General features: G+C 30.9%; 1 protein-coding gene across 2 annotated transcripts in view; it reads right to left on the bottom strand.

The window, feature by feature from the left end:
- The window catches only part of ASCC3 (activating signal cointegrator 1 complex subunit 3), a 337,355-nt gene that overhangs the window by 210,613 nt on the left and 114,108 nt on the right, over positions 1-12,634 (bottom strand). For both annotated transcript variants that reach the window (XM_074397671.1, XM_003922908.4), the window contains exons 12-13: positions 8,868-9,044; positions 5,904-5,975 (exon numbers count right to left, since the gene is read on the bottom strand). In XM_074397671.1, the coding sequence (XP_074253772.1) occupies positions 5,904-5,975; positions 8,868-9,044 (249 nt within the window). The remainder of the gene's footprint in view (positions 1-5,903; positions 5,976-8,867; positions 9,045-12,634) is intronic.

Below are 12,634 nucleotides of genomic sequence, written 5' to 3'. Positions count from 1 at the left end.
TGTACCCCAGGGAACATCTGGTAATATCTGGAGCCAGTTTGGGTTATGATCTTTGGGGTGATGAGAGTCATTGGTATCTACTGGGTAGAGACTAAGGATGCTACTAAACAACTTACAGTATACAGGACAGGACACACCCTCCAGCCCAACACACGATTATTCCATCCAAAATGTCAATAGTGCCAAGGTCAACAGGCAAAATACAATCAACTGGCTAGGATATATATACTAATCCTATTTAAATCACATTAAAAAAATTCAGGGGCTAAAAGACCACAGTGTATAAAACAAAAATGCAAGAAAGAATAAATTTTACTAATTGCAAATAAGTACACACCCAAACCAATGTATGAATAAATGGTGTGCAATACATGTGTATCCCAATCACAATTTAGAGGTAACAATTGCCAATTAAGAAACACTTCACTGGTATGACACCACTCTGTCTTTATGCCTTAAGATTGGGGAAAAAAAAAAAAAAAAAAAAAAAAAAAACAAATTCAAAATGGCAAACATACATTAGATCATAACCTTATTCAGCACTACACTGATAACAGTATTCAGAAGAAGTGGTCTATGTTTATAAAATCCTATGTAGATGTCCTGTGACAACAAAATGCTTTAATTCATTAGGTATACATTATGGTTATGTGGCAAGACCACAAAATGTGGCCATTTCTGCCATAAGTCCATTTTAGGAAATTTATTCAAAGTAAATATTTAAACAAAAAATAACAGGTAGAAAGATAATCACTACAGTAAGCACAATCTATAATAATAGAAAACTGCAAACATTTAATATTCTTAATAATAGAGAAATAACGAATAACAGAGAAACAGCCAATATCAGCTTAATTTCAAAGGGATAGTGTCAAGTTCTGAAGATGTAATGGGTTTTATCAATGGGTTTTATCAACACAAAGACTTATATTTAAATCCTGGTGCCTCTCTTAACTAGCTCTAAGACCTTGGGAAGCTGCTTAACATGCCTTAGGTTCATGTCTCCCATTAACAAAGAAAAATAATCAAGTTATGTCAGAGGATTGGGAAGGTTGAAAGTCCAAAGGGACTTAAACGTATCTGAAAATTAGAACCTGAGTAAGATTCTTTTTTCTCTGTTGCAAACATTAAAATTGTGAAGACCATGTAGAAACATTAAAAAATGTTTATTATTCATTAAGAAAAAGAGTGAGTATAAAACTGTATATATGGTATAATTATAATTTAGTAACGGAGTATAATAATTAAAATTAAGTTTGAAGGAGCAAAATTAAAAGGCACATGTGTGAATGGATAAGACTAGAAGGAATGCATGAAATTGCAATTATAATGTTAAAATGGTAAAATAATAGAAAACTATAAATAATTTTAATGTTGTCATTTTATTTTTATAGCTACAAAACAGTATAGGAGAAAAGTAGGTATTTCTAAAAAAAACCTGAAGTCCCACTATTATGGAAAACTAATGTCATCACTAATCATTCAAAAATAGAAACTGTGAGACCTGTAGACTAAACCTTACTTCTTAGGGCCTACATCTTAAAGAAAGATCATAGTTATCCTGCTCTAATTCTTGTTTGGACTAAGGCACTGTAATACAAATCTGGACATGATCTCAGATCCAAAAGTTGGTTAGTAGGTTCTTAAACTGAAGTCATACTTTACACAATCACCTACAGCACATTTTTAATCAGACAAGAAGATAGCTTAGAAGACACACATTCTTAAAGACCTGACGTCTTGGATGGCAAGACGTGCACACAAAAGGTGGAGAGGTAATGTTTATTTCTAAATTCTGCCTCAGCTGTGTGCATTCTCTATTCCTAGGTTCTTCATGCCCTAGAGCAACCCACCCTGGTCACCTGAAGACTTCTCTCGGGTATCCCATCTAAGTCTGTCCTTTCTAACCACGCACTAGTACTGCGAACCTAGCCAAGTGTGAACCATGCACCAGTACTGTGAATCACATCAGTACTGTGAACCAACTTTGTCCTATCAGAATTTACCATAACAAGAACATAACTTCCTCAGTCATCTTTCATTTTGAAAAGTAATGCAATGAATGGATTTATACTAAAAATAAAAGAGCTGGCAGTAAGATCTTATCTCTACTGACTAAATACTCCTAGCCAACACCTGTGTTTTATAAATAATGATTCCTAAGGGGGCATCTTAGTCCCTATTACAGTGAGGGAATTATAATAGAAGAGAGAGAGAAGACAGTTCTCCTAGGATACCCTATATTACAACATGTATTTGGGTTTTTATCTAACTACAATGGAAGGTAAAACTGCTACTTTTCCCAAAATTTGGGAATAAAGCTCCATTTTATTTTTTAAATTAGTATTTTTAAATGTAACAACATATTAATGAAAAAGCTAGAGTAGTATAATAAATATCTTTCAATAATAATTATATATAATATGATAAGGGCTATAACCCTAAAAAGCTAAGCAACCCATAGCTTCTAAAGCCTCAAAATAGCTGTGGTACTGGCAGTAACAGAATTATTAAGCTGTTTATTTATATAAGCTTGAATATACAATGGTATATTTATGTGTTTATACATGGCTACATTTATTTATCAATATCAAGAAAAATCTTTCAAAAATTTCTCTTTTTACTCTAAAAAAGTAAAAATACTTATTCTAATGAGAAGCAATCCTATGTTCCATGCTAAAGTACCAAGTACCTACTTACCTGGTCATTAAGTGTTAACTATGACAGAAGAACAACAATTACTTTAACTTCTAGGAGCAAAACAATTACATTTCTATTAGTGGGCTCTAAAGATTTTTTCATAATGCATGCAAGACTGATCAGTTACAAAAGCTAATGTAAGATGTGGTAGATATTTTCCCGACTAGAGTAAAAAGATAAAATATCTACTATTTGTCCCATAGTAAAGCATTTATATTTTAATTTCCATTAATTAAAAAGAAGAAATATTTGAGTACTCATTCATAATGAAATCTATCATAGACTAAAAAGGGTTCTCTTGTGATGGGAGAAATACTACCACAATTAAAAATTATGATACAAAATGTTATTAATTCACAGTTCAAAATTAAATGGGAGACCCAGAATAGCCAACACAGTATTGAAAGAGAAAAACAAAGTCAGAAGACAGACACTATCTGACTTCAACACTTATAAACAGGTTATTGAAATAGAACAGATATCCCCAAAATAGCCCCACATAAATACAGTAAACATATATTTGACTAAGGAAGAATAAGTGAATATAGTCTTTCAAGAAATGATGTTGGAACAACTGGACATCAACATGCAAAAAAATGAATCTAGATGCAGACCTCATATCTTTTACAAAATTAACTCAAAATGAATCATAGATGTAAATGTAAACCACAAAATTATAAAAGTCCTAGAAGATAACATAAGAGAAAATCAAGGTGACCTTGGGGATAGCAGTAACTCTTTATATACAACACCAAAGACATAAAGGAAATAATTGAGAAGCTGGACTTTACTAAAATTTAAAACTCTGCTGAAGGACACTAAGAGAAATAAGAGGAAAGAGAATGAGAAGACAAGTAATTTTGGAAGAAAATATTTCCAAAAGATATATCTGATAAAGGACTGTTACCAAAATATATAAAGAACTTTTAAAGACAATATAAGAAGAAATAGGCAAAAGAGTTGAAAAGAGATTTAACCAAACAAGATGGACAAATGGCAAATAAGCTTATGAAAAGATGCTTAATATCACTAGTCATTAGAAAAATACAATTTAAAACAAGATACTATTACACACCTGGCCAACATCCAAAATACTGACAAAACCAAATACTGGCAAGGATGTGAAGATGTTAAACAACAGAAATTCTCTAATGGGCATGAAAAATGGTATAGTTACTTTGGAAGAGAGTTCGGTAGTTTTTTCCAAAGCTAAACATACATGTACCATATGATCTAGCAATTATACTCTTTATTATTTAAATGAGATAACTTATGTCCCTACAAAAACCTGCACATGTCCCTACAAAACCAGCAACTTTATTTATAATTGCCAAACTTGTGTCCCTACAAAAACCAGCAACTTTATTTATAATTGCCAAACTTGGAAACAATGAATATGCCCTTTGGCAGGTGAATAAATAAATAAATTAGTACACCAGGATAATGGCATATTACTTAGTACCAAAAAGAACTGAGTTATCAAGCCACAGAAAGATATGAGAGAACCTAAAATACCTACCGCTAAGTGAAAAAAAGCTAAACTGAAAAGGCTACATACTATATGGTTCCAACTACATTCCTTAGCTAAACAATATAGTTTATATATTTTGTAATATAAAAGTTGAAAATAAATGTGCATGTTGATACCATCTAGCTAATTACACTGAATTTATGATACTCCTGCAAAGTATCATACAGGACATTCTTTTAGAATCTTTTTTGAAATGCTTTAAAAAGTTTCTCTAGATAGCATTTTGGGATCAGCACATATTCACTACAAATAAAATCTCATGAGGCAATCCAGAACAGAGGTGGCAAACTATAGCCAGCAAGCCAAATATACCTGTTGCCTATTTTTGTGTTTTATTGGAACACAGTTGCACCAACTTGTTAAAATAATGTCCATAGCTGCTTTCATGTTAAATAGCAAAATTGAAGTAGCTGCAACAGAGAACATAAGAGCCATAAAGCCTTAAATATTTACTATCTGACTCTTTACAGAAAAATTCTGCTAGTCTCTGACCTAGAACAAGTGGTTGTTATTTAGTAGGAATTTCTTTTTATTTAAAGAAAGAATCTTGGTATTTTATATATTTTTATTCTTAAAATGATAAATAATTCAACTCACAAAAGTTTTTTATGAGGGTCAAAGTAGAACATTATATAAAATAAATGTGTGATATGTCACAATTGTTAGCAGAGACTCTATACCCACATGGCCTAGATGTGAAAGTGCATTAGTAGAATGACCTGAACACGTGACTTTATTTTTCAAAGAACTCCATTTTCTTCACCTGGCAAGTGAAGATAATAGTACCTGCCTCATATGTGGCGGAGAGAATTAAATTAGTAAGTATAAGATAACCTTATCAGTTTCATTTATTAAAAACTAGAAAAGGTTAGCTACTGTTATTGCTAGTATACAACTTAAAATACTTGTGATTTCCTAAAAAGTTATTCTTAAAACCAAGCACAATCTCTAGAGATTAATTATGAACCTGATTTTAAAACTATTTCCTAAACACAGACAAAATGCCTTAAGAATGCTCAGTGTTTCAGTGTTCAAGGAGGCAGTGTTCTATGCTTTCAAGTCCAAACCATCTTTGATTTACTTTATATACTGGGGTTGCAAACAAGATTTAGACTGGGAGAAAAAGGTTTCACCACTCTTAAAAGGAATTTAAAAACCAAAGGGCCAGTTAAATACTTTACATGTCATAAAAGGCTAACATTGTTTTAAGAAATGCCATAATAAAGTTATTCAAAGAACCATGAACAATTGGGAAGTGAACAAATTTTACATAAGTGATTATTATCACTTCACTTTGACTTTAATAATCCTGATGGGAGTATACTGAACAAAAGAAAATTTAAAAATTAAACTGCTTAATTTCTAAACACCATCAAATAATACAAAGCTTTATTTATAAATTGCATTTCAATTGATATTGCTACATGAAAATAGTAAGAATATAATATTTAAAATTAAAAATGGCAAAACAGCACGACCTATCAATATTGGGATGGTAATATCTATAAATAGTTTTATGACTTACCCATTGGGCTAAAGCAGTTATTAAGAATTAGAACCTCTGAGTCATTGCCTCAGACTTAAATAAAATTTTTCTTCTGAAGAGTCTAAAAATGAGTAATTTTTATCATTAAGCACTCTCTAAAAGCAGAATAAAATAAATCAAGTGTACCTGGTGTCCAGCCTTTACTTGCTTCAAAACATTTTCATAACATACTTCATCCATGTTATTCAACTGCTGCATCTTAAAGATTTTAAAACATAAAAAAAATCAGATGAAAAAATTATAAACTTTGTAACTGCAAATAAAATGTTGACAATTACAATCCAATTTTTTAAACTTTCAGACTACCTAGAATGAGAGATAACAAATACCTTATAAACACATAAAATATAACAATCCATAAAAAACATATACAATGCCACTTAAAAATGAAAATAGAATAACTCAGATAATAGTTTCTGGGTTCTAACTTTCTAAACGCAACAAGTTTTAAAAATACAGTATCTTTAAGGATATTCTGGTTAGTTACAGATATTTCAGAATAATTTTTAAAGTTCTTTCTGCTTTTCTGAGCAGCTCATTCTCCAGGCTATTTTTCTTACATTTCATTATATAAACAATACAGTTTTGCTGTATGATTCTCAATGTTGCGAGAACACTACAGATCAAGTGTCAAATGGCACAGAGAGCTGAAACGTAAGGCAACACACTATTTCTGTAACGTATATTGACAAAGGTTGCTATTCAGAATACTTCTTTAGAAATATTTTTCAGATTAATTGGAAATCTAATATAATATCTATGAATTAAGTAAGGGTCTCTAAATATTTAAGGGGAGGGATAGCCCAATTATACTGATTTAATATTCAGTCAAATAGATCTGACTAAAGATTTCTGGGTACATGTGATAAGTTAATACATTCATATAATTATCAATGTAATCGTATAATAATGAATGTATTATACCCACCTATGCCCAGAAAATATGTAGATCGATTATGTATCAATTTTAAAAAATGTAAAAGGATCTCATATCCCTTATTAATGATGAGAAAGCTTCTAAACAAAAAGGTAAGGTGGCTAACCCGAAGGAGTAGGCATGTGACCCAATTATCTCTCCAGTTAACATGTATTAGTAAGAGTTTAGAGGGGGATGAAAAGCATAATGTACATCTTAAATGACAATGATTTGGATTTTTTTGTTTCATTACGGTAAACATTTTAAAATACTGGAACTCTTATGACTTACAGTGGCTAAGTATGATGAGATGATCATAGGATAATTTACTTTCCACAAATAATTTAAAAACAACCCCCTGTCCCCACCAAAGACAAAACTCCCAATAACTTTTTCAGTGTACTTTGGATTCAATTCTGGCCAAAGCCGTTATTCCAAATTAAGCATAACCCTCACAACATTCTCCCATCCTCTTTCCTAACAAGTGAATCACATCATGAGTTTCTAAATGAAATTCTGAGAAACCTACAAGAATTTCTTTTTAAAATGACCAAATTAACAACTTGATTATAAAACATATTAAACAACACCCCTGGAGAAATGCTTAATGGTTATCAACCATAAATTTCAAATGAGTGTAAAGCAATAAATTTTAGTATGACAAAATTCTATACTTATAACAATCATATATAATTTATTATTTACACTATGTAAGATATATACAGTTTTTAAAAAACAATTGTCAAATTTCTAAACCTTCAAAACCAATTAGGACAGTTTATTATCTAACACCATTCCTTTCATGATTATAATGGTAACATACTGTAGTGAAATATACTTTGAATTTGATTAGCGTTAGGTGATTTACCAATTTGTATGATGCAACTGAAAGAAAAAAAGGCTTAAGATGGTTGAAATGCATGTGAAACAATTTTCTTCTCTTTATAGCTCTGTGTGATAACCATCTGCTACCATTTAAATTATAAAGCTAAAAACATTCTAAAGCTACAAAAGACCTAGTTCTACACCTATCCTACTGATACATTAAAAATAATCAAATTATATTGAAACATAACTGAAAAAAGCAGCAAATATTGCTGAAAAGCAGCACTTGAAACAATTATGAAGGCTAAAATATGTATAATTGAAACTATTACCATATCATAAACTATCCCTTTGTGGACAAGTCTCAAATGATTCTCTAGAATTCTAAACATACCTTACTTTCATGCAATGCAGTTACAGGATATTAACTGTTGTATTAGTAACAGTCACTTTGGATTTTTAGGTGAATATTTTACTTACAATAGTATAAGGTAAAAATAGCTCTATTTTGTTAATGAAATTGTTTTTAGACAAGAAATGATTGTAATACATTAAAGACCAGGTTGACATAGTAACATATGATTCTATTTTGTCCTCTTTTAGTAAAGATGTCAAGGCCTGTGAATATCTTCCTAAAACTATTTCTTCTATAGAAAAAAATAGGTGTTGTTGAACAGAATGATAAATGTTTAAATTTTAAGCAAAGTTTTCATTCATATTATAAAATAAAACTGTAATAAAGTTTTCCTTCATATTATAACATAAGTCTGTAACAGTGTGAATGGTATATGGTAGTACTCATTTTAAAATTAGGTAAACTTTTTAAAGCATAGAATTTTAGAAATGCCATTTATGTAGATAATAATTAAGAACATTGTTTAAACAGAACACCTTCCTTAATGGTTGCCACTATGAAATTTTTTTTTTCAATTGCGTATGAGGTATTATTATTTCTATTAAACAAATATCACAAAATTTATACTGCTTGTTTAATTACAGCTTTTTTTATTTTACACTGCCTTTCAATCATTTCACATCAAAATAACTTTTTAAAACTTTTAACAGCTGAAAATACAAAACATACACTGAAAACAGGAATGCAAACTATGGCAAGCTACCTTCTGTAGGAAGACTTACTCTACTACAAATAGTTGAGGAAGTATGCTTGATTTTTTCTAGGATATCACATCTGTAATGTGATTCAGTGGTGTCCAAAAGGCCATTTCAGTGGAGACCATGAAGGACTGAAATGGTCTTTTAGAGTCTCTAATGCCAAATAAGTATTCAGTAATAATCCAACAAAAATATTTTAAGATAAGAAAAGTATAATTATTAAAATGGATATTTACCTTATTTGCAGATTTAATCCCCAAAAATGTCTGTCCAAGGGGTACTGGTCGAAAACGGCCATCAAAGAAGAAAAGTCCAATGTATGGATTAACATGTAAAAATGTGGCAACATCAAGGTAGTTAGGTAAAGTTGCAGACAGTCCAAGAATCCTTATCATACTCTGTGTGGATTCAACCTATATGAATTATTTTAATCAAATACGGGTTATTTAAATTAATTTAACCAAAAAACATTATCATTTGTTCTATTAATAGAACTTCTAAAAACTCTAAACAGAGATGAGTGTAGAGGTCAATTGAGGGTCATATCATGTAAGACTTGTAGCCCAGAATTCACAAGCTTGATTTAACAGATACATAATAAAATTCCATACCCACTATAACAAAAAATATACATAGAGGGTAAGTGTGTTGGCTCATGACTGTAATCCCAGCACTTTGGGAGGGAAGGTGGGTGGCTTGCTTGAGCCCAGGAGTTTGAGACAAGCCTAGGAAACATGGCCAAACCCCTATCTACCAAAAAAAAAAAAAAAAAAAAAAAAAATTAACTGGTGTGGTGGCACATGTTTGTAGTCTCAGCTACTCAGGAGGCTGAGGTGGGAGTATCTCTTGAGCCCATATGATCATGTCACTGCACTCTAGCATGGGTGACAGAGCAAGACTGTGTTTCAAAAAATAAATAAGTGAATAAAAATAAAAACGCAAATGGAAATTAAGAACTTGATGGCAATTAAATGTATTTTTAGGTCATAAAAGAACTCAGTAAACTCCAAAAACTAAAAATCATATAACTACATTATCTGATTATGAGGTAACATACCTAAAAAGATAAAACCAAGGGATGGCCAAAAACTTCCATTCATTTGGTAATTAAAATATATCAGTATGATTTTCTGAGTAAGCTGTTAATAATTTTACTCAGTCTGGGAGACTCAAAGGGTATAAGCAAAGTAGTCCAATGTGAATAATGTTAATACTTTCATAGTCATCCGTCCATCAACACTGTGTGAGAACCTAATCTGTAGGCACTAAGAATGCAGTACTGAATAAGGCAAAGATCCACACATGCAGAGACTATTTGTAGAAACGCAGTAAGGGAGGGATCAAAAAAGTAGAGATAGGTAAAAATTAAAGCACCAAAACAAATTGAGTGTCTTATTATAAATTTGTTTTCACTGAAGAAATCTTACAGATATCGGCAAAACCCCAAACCAAATCCCATCAAAAGCAAGAAACCCTAAATAAGGGGAAATAATCACCAGACTCATTTTTTAAAAAATCTCTTCCACAACATACAGTAATTAGAATGATTAATGATTCCCCAGTCCTATGTAGTACTAGTGGTGATTTGGAAGGAAATGAAAGTGATATTTGGTTTTAAAATTGTTATTTAAAACACAAATCCATTTTAAAACAACCACCTTTTTCAAATCTAAAAGTGTAATTATAATATAGTTATTTAATATAATTAAAACAATGTGAGAAACACTTTATTTGAAATAGAAATAATCTGGAATATTATCTCTTAAGCCAAACCTTGAAATCTGTACACTATACCTATTTACCTTAAAAGTATTAATAATTGACAATTACAAAAAATGAAAAATGTACAGCTTTCTCTCTATCATTAGCCCAAGATTAGACAGTACATTTCTGTGATGTTTTCCTTCACATAAAATTTAGTTCTAATAGTCTCCGTACTTACTAAAAGTAGTTTAATATAATTAATATTGGTTCATGTTGTTAAATATAATAGATTTGAGATTTCTTATACTTTTTTCCAAATGTCTCCCAATCATGCTAACTGTGTTATGAATTCAGTCCCTAATTCACCATGCAATTTCTGAACCTGAACAAAATCAACTATTGCCTTCCAACAGCTTCTGATGGCGCTTCTAAACTAGTTACAAATGTTGAAGTGTGATGTGATGTGCCATCTACTGGGAACATTTGGCCATTACAAGGAACAAATAAAAATAGAAACTTTGTAACAAAAATAATTATGAGCATTGCACTAGTACTTTGAAAATATGCAAAGGTTCACACAGACACATCTGTCCAGGAGACTGAATTCTAGTGAGGCATTTAGATGAAGACAGAACTAACTATAGTAAGTTGTGAAATTTTAAGGAAGACCAGCATTAAGTGTGAAATTTATATTTATATATAAGGAGTGAAAAGAAAAAACACAAAAAAAAGGTGTAATTCATTCTGATTCATGAACTAGGAAACATATCACAGAAGTGGTATTTGATGGGTTCAAACATTTTCAATAGATAGGAGCGGAGTTACCGAAAAAAGAAGGCCTTATATAATTTGGCATTTACAAACCTTATCTCACAACCAACAACACTTTCTGCCTCGAGTAAGATTAGTTTCATTATTGAAAGCGGGTCAATGGTATTTAAAAGGAAGTAGGGAAAATATCAAATAGTTTTGTGTGGCTGGAACCTTCTGTAGCTGATGAATATGTAGACGTTAAAATTAGGCTTTAATATTAATAGTTATTAATGTCCAGCTAAACAATTAGACCATTTTTCTTATGATAACAAACAGCAAGTAAGCAAAGGTTTATAAGGAAAGTAGTGCAAAACTATATAATTAGAATTTGATTACTATATACAGATGACATATGGTGAAGATGAAATTATTATATATCTATATTACATATGATATACATGTATATCATACTGATAGGCTACGTATTTATATAATATATTGCATATAGTACAAAATAAAACTATGATATGTAGTTTTATATAGTTTATAACATTTATAAATTCTATATAGAAATTATACTATTTACTATTCATTTATATTTTAAATAAAAATTATACCTTTATGAACAATTTACAAAATTATTTGTAAACTTTCTAAGGTTATGTCTGCTTAAAAATATCATAAAGTATAATTAATGTCACATCTATGTGTTTGTGTACATATATACAGAAAGGATTAGCAACAAGACTGCAATCTCTTTTCTTTTTCTACTGGGTATGGTCAGGAAAGAAAGATGTACTATGTAATACAGTAAAATCTCTTGTAAACATATGAATGACAGACCTCCTGAAAAATATACTAATGATATTTACTTGATCTCTAATGTTCTATAGTTGCAGACATTCCTTATCTGAAGAATGGTCTTTGCTGGATGGACATGGTCTCTGTAGGTGGCTCCTTGAAAATAAATGTGATGTATGAATTGTTAAGAGTATGGTTCCTTGAAAAAAATCACTAAGTATCAGGGCATAAAATCAAAACATTTCATAATCAAAATAGCTCTTCTTTTTGTATATAATGCCCTGCATACTTCTCTTATGAGACCTCGTGTATAACATGTGGGCCAGAGCACAAGCTTTGTAGGAAAAATGGACCTGGAGAATAGAGATGGTAGTTTCAGACTTCACCATACATCATCAGTGTCTGACAACTACCTGCATATTTTAAAATGCTCTTAAACTGAATATTAGCTAAAAGCTGTTTTTTGTGAAACAGCTTCAAAAATTTCAACCCTTGTGTTTTCTGTATGTGTGTGTATATATACACATATTTTTAATTTATGTGGTAAAATGCGAACAAGCCCCGAATACTTTTATAATTCCATTTCTACTGAAGAGACCACTTTTTAGTTTAATTAGGTCCCACTTGTCAATTTTTGTTTTCATTGCAATTGCTTCCTCCTACTTCTTAGTTTAATTAGGTCCCACCCGTCAATTTTTGGTTTTGTTGCAGTTGCTTCTGGGGACTTAGCCAAAAATTCCTTGCC

The sequence above is a fragment of the Saimiri boliviensis genome, chromosome 4, assembly GCF_048565385.1.
Source record: "Saimiri boliviensis isolate mSaiBol1 chromosome 4, mSaiBol1.pri, whole genome shotgun sequence".
NCBI classification, from domain to species: domain Eukaryota; kingdom Metazoa; phylum Chordata; class Mammalia; order Primates; family Cebidae; genus Saimiri; species Saimiri boliviensis.
Note: the sequence above shows the minus strand (reverse complement) of the source record. Positions and strands in the feature narration are given on the sequence as shown.